Source organism: Rhinolophus sinicus, linkage group LG15 (assembly GCF_036562045.2).
Source record: "Rhinolophus sinicus isolate RSC01 linkage group LG15, ASM3656204v1, whole genome shotgun sequence".
Lineage (NCBI taxonomy): Eukaryota > Metazoa > Chordata > Mammalia > Chiroptera > Rhinolophidae > Rhinolophus > Rhinolophus sinicus.
The window spans coordinates 23675039-23690395 of NC_133764.1; the positions used below are offsets into that span (position 1 = coordinate 23675039).

General features: G+C 34.5%; 1 protein-coding gene across 2 annotated transcripts in view; it reads right to left on the reverse strand.

Annotated features, from left to right (window-relative positions):
• The window catches only part of USP32 (ubiquitin specific peptidase 32), a 168439-nt gene that overhangs the window by 13836 nt on the left and 139246 nt on the right, over nucleotides 1-15357 (reverse strand). For both annotated transcript variants that reach the window (XM_019732553.2, XM_019732552.2), the window contains exons 17-27: nucleotides 12928-13082; nucleotides 11687-11768; nucleotides 10801-10875; nucleotides 10181-10319; nucleotides 9824-9929; nucleotides 8473-8646; nucleotides 7654-7828; nucleotides 7060-7211; nucleotides 6045-6156; nucleotides 4433-4644; nucleotides 2927-3111 (exon numbers count right to left, since the gene is read on the reverse strand). In XM_019732553.2, coding sequence (XP_019588112.2) covers nucleotides 2927-3111; nucleotides 4433-4644; nucleotides 6045-6156; nucleotides 7060-7211; nucleotides 7654-7828; nucleotides 8473-8646; nucleotides 9824-9929; nucleotides 10181-10319; nucleotides 10801-10875; nucleotides 11687-11768; nucleotides 12928-13082 — 1567 coding nt within the window. The remainder of the gene's footprint in view (nucleotides 1-2926; nucleotides 3112-4432; nucleotides 4645-6044; nucleotides 6157-7059; nucleotides 7212-7653; nucleotides 7829-8472; nucleotides 8647-9823; nucleotides 9930-10180; nucleotides 10320-10800; nucleotides 10876-11686; nucleotides 11769-12927; nucleotides 13083-15357) is intronic.

The window sequence follows — 15357 nt, forward strand, 5'->3', positions numbered from 1 at the left end:
TTTTCTTTACCTTTTTGCTCTAACTGAAGCCTGGCTTTCCTGAGGACTCTGCTTCCCCTACAGCCTCAAGTGCTGACTGTTTCTTTTCATACATCCCAGAACCTGGAGGTGATATGAGTCTCCCCTCCTGACTCCTCTTTGCCACTTCTAGATTGTTTTTCCTTCCTTCTCTTTCTACAAAAATCCTGGTTTCTTTGTATCATGTGCTATTGAATTATACCATCTGCAAGTCGTCCTTGGTAGGTGCATCTCTTCTTTATTCACTAAGGATTCTAGCACCCAGTTCACTGTTTTCCTCTTCATAACTTCTAGTGTTATTACTCTTAGTGGCTTCAACATCAATGTAACTATCCAACAACACCTAGGCCTTCTCTCTTCCAACAATAACTTCCTCTATAGCATATGATCTACCCCCGCCAATAGTTATATTCTAGACCTGGTTATTTGGTAGTGGCTATTATATGGCTGCTGAAGGTAAGGACACCATGAAATGACGTTCCCATCTCTAAAAATCTCAGTTCCAAATATCCTACTTTGCTCAATCATTTCCTATTTTTTTGGATTACTTACCTACTCAACTATCACTACTCTCACAATTCTTTGACTCATTAGAAACCTTCAATCAGCCCCTCAAAGCCTCACTTTCTTCCTTACTTACTGTCCCTTAGAATAATCATCTTTTATATGGAACCTCAATTCCAGGAATTTGTTCATTTAATCTAAATTTTCAAATTTTACTGATAGAAATTTTCACAAATGTAGAGAATTGTACAGTGAACTCCCATCATTCATCACCCAATTACAATAATCATCAACTCTTGGTCACTCTTCATCTATACCTTTATTTAGTCCTACGAGATTTTTATATTTCATTTTTGTGGTAAAATATACCTAAAATTTACCACGTAACCACTTTGAAGTACACAATTCAGTGGCATTAAGTACTTTCACAATGTTGTGCAACCATCACCACCATCCATCTCCAGAACTTCTTCACCTTCCCAAACAGAAACTCTTACCCATTAAGCCCCCACTCCCCCAGACCCTATTAACCTCTAATCTACTTTCTGTCTATGAATTCGAGAAACCTCATAAAAGTGGAATCATACAATATTTATCCTTTTGTGTCTGGCTTATTTCACTTAGCATAATGTTTTCAAGGTTCATCCATATTGTAGTATGTATCAGAACTTCATTCCTTTTTATGGCTGAGTAATACTTCATTGTATGTGTATACTACATTTTGTTTACCTATTCATCTGTTGATGGACATTTGGATTGTTTCCACTTCTTGGCCGTTATGACCCTAGATTCTTCTGAAGGACATCAGAGGCATTTTATCATGTAAATCATCCATAAATACTTCAGTGTATTACTGCTAAAAGATAAGCTCTTGTCGTTTTAATGTCTGCAGGACCATTTTCTCTTTTAACTTATTCCCACCTCCATGCCTTCATCTATACCACTCCACTAAAAGAAGTTTTTGCAAAGGTTACCAAAGACTGCCATTTTATCAAATCCAGTGGTCAATTCCTAGTCCTCTTCTTACTCAATCCCTCTGTAGCATTTAAAACTGATTGGTCTCCCCTTTAAACACTTCCTTCACTTAACTTCTGGGACACCACTCCCTCTTGGTTTTCTTCTTACTGACTGCTCCTTCTCAATCTCCTTTGTTGCCTCTTCCCCTTCTTTTCAACCCCTAAATGTTGGAATGCATCAGGAATTAGACCTTGCGCATCTTCTCTAACTTGTACTTTCTAAATGGTAACATCTGGTCTCAAGGCTTTAAATACCAACTATTTGTCGATGACACCTATATTTATATTTCCAGCAAAGGACATGTAAGTCTATTTCCCATTTGAAAATATAACACACATCTTGAATTTAATTTGCTTCCTGTCATCTCTTGCCAAAACCTGCTTCTTCGCCAGTCTTCCTCATTTCATTAAATGGTACCACCATTCACAAACCATTGCTCAGACTGAAAACCTAGCTTGGATTCCTCTTTCCCTCATATTCCATATCCAATTCATTAGCAAGCCCTGGAAAAAGTCCTCATCTAGAAGCCCTTTAGTTCAATCAGACCTCCACTGTAAATTTAACCTTGCCCTATTTTCATTTTTACAACACTCATCAACTAAATTGCTTATTTATTACTTGAAGTTTCCCTTTAAGATTTATTTACCTTAAGCCTTATCCTAACCATCAATAGATTCCATGCCAGAACAAATAACCTATCAGCAAAAAGAACTTCTTTATTCAGTTCACACAGAAGCAGAACTCTCACTTGTACCATGATAGCAAGAAAATGATCTGCAATTCAACTGACATATAAAGAAGGCATCACAGTCCCAATGACTGTTAGAAGTAAATACATTTAGTAATCCAACAGAACAGTGGTAGGAGAAATGAAAAGAAAACAGACGATGTTAATTTTCTTTAACTATCCTTCCGAAATGATTCCATGCTAAAATGACATGGTACGGAAATAATCCAACCAAATCTTTTGTCACGGCATGAAACTTTTTCAGAGTTCATGTATAGATGTGCACACTATTGCTCCCATTCTGAATTTCAGAGGGCTGAGATGATAACAAATTTCCTGGTGAATTCATACTCACTTTTGCAAAAAAGGAAGTCCAGGATATTCCCCTAAAGCATTTAAAACATTAGCAGGAGGGATTAAGGCAAGAGATTTGTGAATGAAAGGATTATTAAATACTAGAATGTTTAGGTGAAAAAGGAAGGTGTATAGTTTCTCCTACTCAAAATATAAAACCAAATGGTTGAATTATATGCTCTCTGGATGGTTCTTCAAGGAATGATTAACCTTACAGGAATAGGTCTTATAAATCACACAGAATTCATACAAATTCTTCATCTGGAGTTTAGAAACCATAGGTTGAGGCTAATCCCCTGAACTTACCAGTCCTGAGCATGGTTACTGGCTTCCTGAGGTGGGAGTGGGCTGGCTAATCGAGATACTTGAATCCAAACCGCATCATACAGGTCTTTCTTCCGGGTATTCACAGTACATGGAACAATCAGTGGCATTCCAAAGAGGCTGGGGCGATTCTTCTGAGATGACAGGAAGTACAGTTCTGTCCTCATCTATAAAGTACAAACGAGAGAAGAGAGAGCTGAGAAGATAGGCCTCTGATTCCTCTCTTTCGTTCTTCTATAGCTGCCAATATGAGGCATCACTACCATTTTCAAATGGGTCACTACCACTCTATGTATAGAACTATCTTTGTTAATATGAAGAGAATTGTTAAAGTGGAGTCATTGAAAGGTTGGGGTATTGCCAATTTCAGAGTTGCTGTCTATCAAACTTGGATTTTAGCATTTAATATTTTCAAACTAGTTTTCTCTGATTAACATTTCTTACACTGAATTATATGTCAAAACTAGTAATAGTTTCATAGCTCAAGGCTTTTAAGCAATTCAAACCTTTTCTCTGGAAAGTATGCCAATAAACTAAAACTCACTCAAAATGTAATTTTCGAAGAATAAGCTGTTCATAACTGTTGTTACAGTAGCAATTTCCAAACTTTTGGAGACTTGTGAAACCAGTCATTTAATTTTGTAACAACTTATCCACCTTCCTAAAAGCAGCTGAGTGACTTTGTCTTTTTTATTTTTTAAATACATGATATTAATAAATTAAAAGTAAGGTAAACTTTAAAAATATTTGCTTTGAGTGTGTTAAGGAGATTTTTATGACATTCCTTAATATAGAGATAATGTATAGAATTAGCTTAGAAATGGTTGCCTAATAAAACATAAATTTAGTGTAATAGGTTGGTGGGAGGTTAGGATCACTCAAAAAAGCTGCTGAGCACTTGGACATTTAATTCTTTACGTTGGTCTTTATGTAGTAGCCTTTGGATGGAGCACAGTCCTGCTGAGGTCTTAATTTCGGACTTCTGGTTTCCACTACTGTGAAAGAATACATTTCTGTTGTTTTAAGCCACCAACTTTGTGGTAATGTCAAAGCAGTCCTAGGAAACAACTTCTCTTCCCAAGAACATTTTTGTTTCTCCCCCAAAAACAAACAGACAGACAAACAAACAAACAAAGGAAACCTCCAAAGGCATCCACACGTATAGGGCATGCACATGCCTACAGGAACATATAGGAGACACAAACTTTGTAAAGTAAATAGTATTCAGATGTACCAGCTATCTTGCTGCTGCTTAGTATAGGAGTGAGGAATGTCCATTTCACACATAGGTCCATTTTCACATGTGTGAAAACTAAATCCTGGCTTTGATCACTTACAATAGCACACATAACACATTGTAAGTGCATGCCCCCACCCTCTAAAAAAAAGGAAGTGCCTGCAACGAAGATGTTGCAAAGACAGAAAATGGCTATGTTTCACAAACAACACTGACAAGACCAGCAGTAACTTGCCTAACATTAAACTAACCATTTTTCTGTGGACTGCAATGATGTAGCCTGTAAAGGGGTTGTCAGGAAGAGATGGCATATGACCATTCAATATTCCATTTGTGAAGTTCTTCTCAGTTCCACATGGCACAACAGTGTTTGGCATTCCATTGGGAATGAATATTGGTCGGGGCAGGTCCCCATTGGTGGCTAGGGTCAACATTCCATTTGTAGATGGGGATGAGGAGAAATCTACAAATTCAAAGAAAAGCACAGCATCACAAGCTTGTGGAACCTCCATCTTTGCTCTTTTCTCAAATACCATGGCGACCCAGACCAGTGATAGTATAGTCTCTTTTAACAAAGGACAGAGAGAAATTATCGTTCAAATAATAATTCTAGATTGACTGGAAGATTTTAATTTCAGATTTTACTTCTATAATTCACACTTAAGACTAAATGACAAAGCAAGAGTAACTGTTAGAAAACTGAAATAGAATTTTTGTAAAAACCTTTATCAGCACCATGTTGTGGCACACAAACAGTTCTACCACTAGTTTTCTTTTTCCTGTCCTTTAAAAACTCATTTTTCCATTCCTCTAAAAATGTTTTATGGTACAGTAGTCCAATACAGTAGTCTCCAGCCAGATGTTGCTTTTCTTTTTCGATTGTTTCTTTTTTTTTTTTTTTAAAAAAAAAAGCGCAAATAAAAAGTGCCTATTGGTCACTGTATACATTACTTTAGCAATTATAAGGACTCTTGAAGTTCTAATGAATAATTATCCCTACATCCTTTCCCAAAAGACTTCATTTTTTAGAGCAGTTTTAGATTCACAGCAAAATAAAGAGGGAAAGTACAGAGATTTCCCATATACCCCTGCCCCCACACATGCATAACCTCCCCCATTAACAACAAACCCCACCAGAGGGGTGCATTTGTTACAACTGATGAAAAGATGTTGCTTTTTAAATTAACATGAAAATAAATTTAAAATACATTTCCTCAATCTCACTAGCAACATTTCAAGTGCTCAACAGTCCATGTTAGTAGTGGATACTGTACTGGATGGTAAAGATTATAGAAAATTTCTATCACTGCAGAGTTCTACTGGACAGTGATGATCTAAACAAAAAAGCAGTATTAAATCATCCACCAACTCACCACCAGTACTTTCTATTAAGTGCCAATTAGAGGAGTCTCATTCCCTTCAAAGCTCTTTATAATAGGGAATGAATCTAATTATCAGGAGTATAAAAAAGAACAGACAAGCCACATTAAACAGCCAAAAGACTCAATGACTATATTAAATCACATGCAATATTCTTTTTTAGTCATACTTTTTGTTTTGTTTTCTGATAATATATTCCTCTCATACTATCTGCTGCCACGTTAGTATTAAATAAAAGAGTAAAAAGAGATCTAAATTTCAGCGGTAGTTTTAGCTAATAACTTAGTCACTTAGATTCTCTGAATTTCAGGTTCCTCATCTATGAAATGAGGGACTTGAGCAAAATCATCACCAAGGTTTCCTTCAGCTTCCAAAATTCTTTTGCTTTAATATCCTTAACCCAAATAAATATTAAAAGGATGACAATCTTTAGACCAGTATTTAAAGCTGAAATCACAAGAAGGAGCTACAGTTTGACTTTACCTGTCTGTATTGGACTAGAAGCTGAAACTGGAGATCCAGGAATGGGAATTTCAAATGCACACAAAAATCCACTCACTGAGAGTCGTACTTTTTGGCTGTCCTGAGGGAAATTCTACAGAAAAAGAGGCAAGATGAGAAGAGGGAAATATTTCAGATAAAATGGGAAATGAATTCTCTGATATATTTGAAGCAAATGTCTTAGATGCTTTCATCACTAAACAAACAAGATGGCTGAGTATTCTTTATCAAACAACTAAAGGATAAAAATCTCGATAAACTAACTGAAAACTAATCTCACTGACAAAACGGTTATCCCTTACCATAGGAAGGAAGTATGCTGTGTATAATTGGTTTCTTAAGTTTTGTCCTTCACTTCAGGCATCTAAACCCAAAACCCTCAGAGAGATCCTACCCTTGTGTTACATATGAAAAAAATCTTAACGAGGGGAGTTTGATCAGAAACCCCAAAGATGAATATAAATAATACCAATGATAGAAATTCAATTTAGGGTAGGCAATATATTTATTAAATAGCTTGTTTCTCCAACTGGTATACAGAAAAAAGTGATTTGTGTTAATTTGTTTTTATTCTCTAACTTCCTAATGTGCTGAAAGGCCCTGTATATGTTTATAAATAAATGCTAAAAGAACACATTCATAAATACATAAAATACTTTAACCTAGGAAGAATTCTAGTGACAGTGGTAATACAGAAGAGCTGCTAAATGCAGCAACAGCAGTTCTATATGTAGTGACAGAGCTAGACCACTCCATATAGGCATCCTTGGGCTTACACAATTCCCTTTTTCTAAAAATACCATAATCATTATTATTCCTTTATTCTGGCAGACAACCCTTTTAAGTTTCTGGGATGGAAAACTTGACATTTTTTTTGTTCGGTTGTTGTTGTGTTTTAATTATCTTTCTTGGTCATTTAACATCATAATTCATTTAGAAAACTGTGCTCTATGAAGGATGGAATCAAGGGTTTCCTAGAAAGAATAGTTAATATTACCTTTATGTTGGAGCCATGTACTTCTGCGAGAAGGATTTGTTCTGATTTAAGTCCACAGAGATCACTCAGCTGATTTTTTAAACCTGTGTACTTTTCATCCATATTCAGTCTTAGTCCATAACGTACAGGGGTAGTACCATCCAACTTAATAACTAGGAAACAGAAAAGATCTTTTATCAGTAAAATGCAGACTTCACTGAAAGCTTTCCACTGTGTGTGTGTGTGTGTGTGTGTGTATGACTTGGAAATAGCAAACATTTCCATCTAGATAGTACGTAAGAGATAATACTGAGTGGAATTATTATTTTTTAATGTTTATCTGATATAGAAGTGTGAGTGGCTTTGCATGATTTTAAAGAGAGTTTCTGGCATGTTTGAAACTAACAGAGGAATCAATAGGCACAAAAATGGATTCATGCTCCAAATCTTTCAAACCTCAAACCATGCCTGAAGTTAGATTGCTACATTTTAAATGCAGACTACCAGTTTTTACAAGAACACATTATAAACAAACGACCATACCTACAAATTCAGCCCGACTGAAAAGGTAAAATACAATGAAATTAAATAATTTTCTTGAATTTTGTGTCCCACCTGTTATTTCTAAGTGCATATAACTATCCATTGGTAGTGGCAAAGACAAAAAATTGAATGGGTCAAATCGGACACTTATATGACCACATGTCTTGCATTTGACTTGGGATCTTAGCTGTCCATGAAACAAATCCACAACAATTGATCTATTCCTTCTCAGATGGTTGTCCCAGGCCTATCAATGAAAAAGATTAGAAGAAAAAAAATTTTTTTTTTCAAAATTCAAGAGAGGTATTTCTACACAAATTTAAAGAACTGGTTAAGTATATTGAATTTAAATGTCAAGAATATAATGCTTAACACTTAAAATATGAAAGCTTTCTGCCTACCAATTTACAATCCAGATGTGTAATTTAAAATGTATTACCTACTGAGATAGTAGAGAAAACCAATTATTCAACAGAACGTAACTTTTTCTGCTCAACCTATAAAATATTAAATTCAGCTGGAAAATCTTTTTTCTTTTTTCTTACCATGGTAACAATGATGACTATTAAAATTTTTTGTCCATTTAAGAGCAAATAAAATATGCCTACCGGTGACTATGCACATTACTTTAGCAATTATAGGGACTCTTGAAGTTCTAATGAATCATCCCTACATCTTCTCCCAAAAGTTTACAATGTGAAAAGGTAACATTTTTCTATTTTCATTAAGGATGCTTTGTTTTGGCATAGCTACACAAAAATTAAGCAGAGAAATACAGATTCCTTTATTTTCACAGTAAAATTCTGATCACTAAATTTAAGTTGTGCAATGCACATTTGTGACCTGAACATTGTATCTATTGCTTACATCAGAAACTCAGAACTGACAAACCTCTGCAGCTACTTCCCAGTCTGGTCGGCCATCACTGTCCTTCAGTTCTACATATGGCTTCTCATGGACTCGGTTGAGATCTTCATGAAGACCGTCCAAGAGAAAAGCCAGAAGTTCTTGGGAGTCTTGTTGCTGGAACCCATTAAACCTGGGAGCATATTTTGCTATGGTCCACTATAAATATAAGAGGAATCGAATTCATTATTTGCTATCCCATAAACTTTGGAACGAACATGCCACGTAATTCAATCAGAGGCATTATAAGAAGGTAAATAGTATAGTATTTAGTTTGTCTCTATTTCAGCAAATATATTTTGGAAAGTCATGAAAGCTTTCTGATCTTAACCTCAAGTGACCAAAAATTAAAAAAAAAGAAGAAGAAAATATTTTGGCCCATACCATGTCCCAGTTCAGTATCATACAAGCAAACAGTTCTTTAGGTACACAGATGTTATTTAAGACAGATGAGACAGAAATACTAAAATAGCATTTGCTCACATTAAAAAAGTTCCTATTATAATGTTTCCTTTTACAATTAACTTTTCTTATCTTCTTGTATCCTAACTTTTATTATTAGAGGCAGAACAGCCTCGTATTTAACTATGAGGACTTACTAGCCAGCTTGCAACTTTAGGCAAGCTATTTAACTGTTCTGAGCCTTAGTTTCCTAAGCCATAAGATAGGGATATCATCACTTGACATTAGAGGAAAATACAGAAGATTAAATGAGTTAATACACATAAAGTGAATTGAATAGTGTCTGGTAAGTAGTCAAATTTTTAAAAAACTATTATAATTATGATTATTAATTTTTAACCTAAAAAGATTTTGCCTTGTTTTTAAATAAAGACTAAAAAAAATCCTAACTTCACTAAAATTCACTACATATGATACTAATATAAAATTTTATCCATTAATTACATTCTTTCTGTCTGATACTTTTTAAAATTCTACAGCTAGAACTTACCATAGTAATATTAAAAATGTATTGAGTATCATTAGACTCAGAGATCTATCTTGCAGATAGAGGTCTATCACTGCTAATAGTGATGGACTAGCTGAGAAAGGTTTACTATATATATAGATGATATTTGATTAGTAAAATAAATGCTATACCAAATTTAGACTGTGCCTTTGATCTATCCCTACCCACTTACTATATCTACAACAGTATTTTGCATATACTTGAACAAGTAAAAGTATTTGACATCCAGTTTATGCCCAGTGAAGGAACCAAAACATTAGTTAAACCAAAACTAAAAAGTTAAACATAAAAAACATGTAGAGAAAAATAATTACTCAAATAACTGCTAAGGACTTACATACTTTTATATTATTTTAACCTGCTTACCCGAAGCTTTAATGGGGCGACATTCTTCTGAGTTCCGCTCCAAAGTTCCTGTACTAAATCCCCATAGCATTTAGCCATGTGCCCCTTCATACCAATGGGATTTGTCCTAGAAGTTTGAGAGAAAATTCGTTGCTAAAGATTCTCATAAATCACAACCACGTGGGCACAGAAATGCCTAGCATCTGTTTTCTCACATCAGAATATCTTTTTAAAACAAAAAAAGTATCCCTTGGTCCTTATTTCATACGAAATATAGCAAATCAGACTTCTGTCCTCCATGGTAATGACATAGGAGATTTAGGTCATATTGGGTTCACATCAAAGTTATAAAAAGGCCAAGGACTCAAGAAAGATTACCTGTTGAGTTCATAAAGATGTCTCCCTGAGATAAAATACCGTGTCAGCGGCTGTGTGTTACTAACACACTGGATGCTTGAGTTCATGAAGCATGTGTTTCCCAGGTTACTCAGACCTGTGGCTCCCTTTTCCGTGGGAACTGGAACAAACAATATGAGAATCAAAGCCTACCTGTAGTAAGATGCCACAGACCAAACAGTTACTTATATTTGATGCAATGTTTTTATAACGCTTTTAATCAGCTAAATGGAACTAATATTTCTCTATCTGGTCTTGCAATGCTAAAGCAGAGGAGGTTTTACACGGAGTGTCAATGGCAATTAGGATACTCCAGGCTTATTTTTAATCTAGAAGCAGCAATGACTCTCTTTAATTGCTATGAGTGTTTTTAGAATTCTAACAATTCCCTCCTAGGATTATGTCTTTAAAAAATATATAAAGTATTTCAATGCAAGGTTAGAAAGAAATTTGATGCTTCAGGAAAAAGAAAAATAAGAGAGGGTCTTAACCATTTTTGGACTAGAAAGCCAAAAGTTGTTAACATTTCCATAGCTGAGAGAAGGAAAAATAAAGAATAATTTTAAAATAATCTCTTTAAAAATAATACACTGGACACTTACCCTTGTGTCTGTCTATTTTACTACTGTTTGCTATAAAGGACATTTCCTCAGGCCAACTCATATCTTTGTTTCGAACTGGAAAGACAGATAGGAAAGTGTTAATTTCCTTTGAAACCACACCCACTCCATTCCTTCTGTTAAATAAAAAAAGTTATTTCTAAACCAGAAACAAAAATTAAAAAAATCAAGTTAGTTTTAGTAACTGACTCTGAAACCATTCCGACTATATTTGAAATATTATAATCACTTGGTTAGAATTAATTAGTAAGCTATTCCTCCAATTATCTATTTGAAGTAAAATTATACTCAATCATCTATACAAGTAATTAAAGCTCTTAAAGTTAATACATTAGAACTATTACAATTTTTTCTTAAACTGTGAGAGTAATCTATTCATTTTAACATAAAGGTAGCTAGCAATGTTTCCATGAAATCTTGACGGGTAAAAACACACTTTAAGTTTTCAATGACATGTGCATGCCCTTTACATGTGTGTAAGTCTATGTGTGAATGACTATACAAATAAGCTCTGTTGGTGAGTGACCAGTGTTGATGACTAATGAAACCCTATGCCACTAACCTCAAAAAAAAATTAGTCTCCTTTCTCAAACTCATAAAGGCAGCTTGAAATTTTTAAGGAGCTTTGTAAACTTATAACTGAATTAACTTGTTTCTACCCACCGTTTCCACACCTGCCCAGCAATGTTTTTCTATTAAAGCAATCTAAATATGTAGGATTATGTAAGGCTTAATGGGTTTTCTTTACTATTAAGAATAAAATGATCAAATAATAGTTGGAAAATTATTAAGTGGATTATTAGTGACTAACTAAATCTTTAAATTCTTCCCCTAAAAATTTAATGCAGATGCATGCTTTCACTTATACCTTCAATTACCAGGTGCTGCTCATCCTGGATTTTCAAATATTCCAATCTGTGATCCTCATCATCCAGAAGAGTAAGGTAATTCTGCGTATGGAGGAAGAAATGTTTTTGTTAATTTGATTACTAAATTTGAAACAAATATGGAAATAAAGATGTCCTTCTAGTTACATAAGCCACATTACGGATATTAGGCATACTATACTTGTACAGAAATACTTATAATTTAGGTGGTAAAATGAGGGAAAAACAATGTATACTTCATAAACATGTACTTAATGTCTATAAAACAAAGTTCTATAGAATTTTGGAGAGACAAGAAGAAGACTCATCAAACCAAAATTCATTGAGATTTAGATTTTCTGAAGAGCCTACAGGAAAGAAAATTTCTTTAGTATCTAGTATGAAATTCAGTAAATGTGCTTGTGATCAAGATGGAACTTGATCACTTACTAGGAACTGAAAATGTAAAACCAAATATCATACAATAAAATTATACATTTTTGCTTAGGCTCACCCTGTCTCAAGTGCTCACACAATTAATTCATTTCATTCTAATGACTCCCTTAAGGAGTCGTAAGAATTAAATTTGCTCATTTATTCATTAGAAAACCGAGATAGAGAGAGTTATGTGGTTTGCCGTGGTTATACAACTACCAAGTGGTAGGGCCAGGATTTAATCCCTGGCAGTGTGGCTCCAGGAGCTGTGCTTTTAACTTATACTATACTGCCTCTCAATGGTGACCAAAGGAGGATGTACAAAAGACTGAACTAGGGAATAGAGAACTGGTTAAAACTATTTATGATCCAATATCAGAGTATATTCTGAAAACACACTGCATATTAAGCAATTAACAGCACTGCCTACGAGGAGAATGGAAGACAAGGGTCAGAGAATAGGAAGGAAATGTTAATTATATACTTCAGTGTTGTTTGAATTTTTTAAAACATGTGTATAGTTACCTTAAAACAAATCCAAAATAAACTCTAGTTTAAAAAAAAGATATTTACCATTACTTTACAACAATAATCATCGTAAGATGGTACTGTCCATGATGATCAAGACGTATTATGGATTCCAGGTGACAAAAATCTACATGTATGTACATAGCAACTTAAAAGTTGATGTTTTCACTGAGATCTTAGGTATGACTTTCAGCATAATTACTGTAGACAATAATCCCATACTCATGAAATAAGGATTTAACACTGAATTAGTACTCTTCATGACTGAAATGCCTCTTACCTCACTGTTATATAGCCATAGGCGCATATCTTCCTCTTTGATGCGCAGTCTCTGAGATAGATATTCATGAATTTCCTTGATGGTCTGCATTCGACTAAAACAGCCTGTGTAGGCTAAGACCCGCTTTAATGGTGCATTCGGAGAAGGTACGTTTCCTATGGTCATAGTAATCACAACAAGGAAAAGGCACATGTGAAAAAAAAGCTACCCTCAGCAATGGGGAGCACAGTATTTTAGGAAATAATGATGAGAAAGGAGAAACAGAGCTTAAATAATTTTATAAATTAAGAAGCTTTAAAATAAAACTTTAAAACAAAGACAGGAGACCTAAGTATCTTCGAGTGACTCCAAAGCCTTAACTTTGAAAGGAAGCAACAGAATCACAGAAGCCTAAATAACTGGCTGTACTTGGAAGCCAGAAGAGTGGCAAATATAAATAAACAATAGGCATTAGTACCTTGGCTGCCCTCAATTGGGTTACATTCAATAGCAAAATAAAAACTCAGTGTATGAATGGAGAAGATAAAATGGGACTGGATTTGAACGCCACATATAGATAAGTGGATTCACCTGATCCACTTCCATAAAATAAACTGTCTTTGAATTACTAATGTCATCACTCTCAGTCTTTAAGTGGTCCAATTACTTGGCACACTGGTACAATTCACACCAGAAAATTTTACTTAAAATTCTAAGCAGGCATGGACTCCATGTGGCCAAAGCTTTAAAGTGAAGTCAAGAAGTTCACCATGATCCAAAAAATTGTCCTATTGAAAGGTAGAAGGGGGTAAATATCATATGACCTGCCTGCTCAATAAAATGACAGCAGACATGACCTTGAATTCCTGAAAGGCTCAAGATAGAAACAAAAAGAATGGCAATAAAGGAAAAGAGTGAAGAGTGAAGGAAGAATATGTCAAGTCTAACCACATATTTCAAAAAAGAAGGGGGATGAAATGACAAGAGATTAAGGAAATAAAAGATAGGTTGCTAAAACAATCTGCTAAACCCTGGTTAACAATCCAGCCAAAAATCCAGACAAAAGCTGTAGTTTAAAATAGTCATCTTTGCCTATATGAGGTTATAGTTTACTGAGGAACCCAAAACAAAAATAAACTTGACATATGAATATAATCCATCTAGGGCACAATTATATATTTCAGGTAGCTTTCCACCCTTTCAATGGTGACTTAGCTTTATTCCTCTTATTAAATGCACTTTGAGTCTTCACCTACTAAAGTGGAGAAAAGTATTGTCATTATCTGCTGTTTTAGAGCTTCTAAAAAGAATTCAATCACCTAAAATAAGCTGAAACATTTAAGAAACAATGACTTCTATAGATTTGTCTGTTGAAATGGCTACATCGAAGTCACTGTAACTGTGGCAAGGTTTGTATACTGGTCACTTCAAAAGAAATAACAGAGCCTACTAAATAAAAGAGCTGCAATAAATTGAGTAATGAGAAAGATAAAAACTATGTTATAGCAGAACAGAACCCAACGTGATCAATTTGAAACACATAGCAAAGCAAATCTTATACTATCAGCAAGCAAAGGATAACCTCTAAAGGAAAACAAAAGAGCAAATTTCTTTAATTATACATCAGAGGATTAGTTATAAGATTACAGCAAGAAAGCATATTTTTGTAAACTTCAAAATGATTAATGATTGATTTTACAACTAATTAGTAAGGAATACAATTTCAAATTAAGGACAAATTTGGAGCACAATGACTACCCAGTTTTAAGATTCAGAAGCATTTGCAAGTGTAGTGTCCAAGTCAATTTCTATTGTCCTAAGCCACATAAGAAATTTGTTTGAATTCTAGACACTTTTTTACAGCATAGCTCATTAAGCAGGCAGCCACTTATTATACATAATTTTGTGCTTTTGAATAGCGTCAACAAATCTAGTGGAATTTATAGAGCAGCAAAAATCTAGGATCAGCACAAGAGTTGCAAAGAATACTTACTAAAAGCGCAACAACACATCTCGCCTCTCATGTTATCTTTCAAAGAGAATTGAAAAAAGTATGTGCTATGGGTGCCATGGAAGCAAGGCAAATACTACTTTTATTTATTGGCAAATTAAATCAAGAATATTTCATAGAGATTCTAGTTCACTGTTCCTTGACTTTGATGTTTTCCCAAAGACAAAGTTTGGTTAGGCAGAGGCCTCTCTGCTTTGCTATAATTGCTACCAAACAATATGTGTAACAATCTCAATATATTATCTAAATATACACTATTTAAGGAAGACATTAAAATAAGCCTATTTGATTTTAAGGGAGGGATGGTACTTATAGGGTTGGTTTGGGTTCATATGTCATTCTAAGTTACATTAATTATAATAATATTCTGGAATTGTTCACACAAAGTCTGAGACTAAATGGGTGAACTCATTATTTCTGCTGAAGAACAATTTAAAATA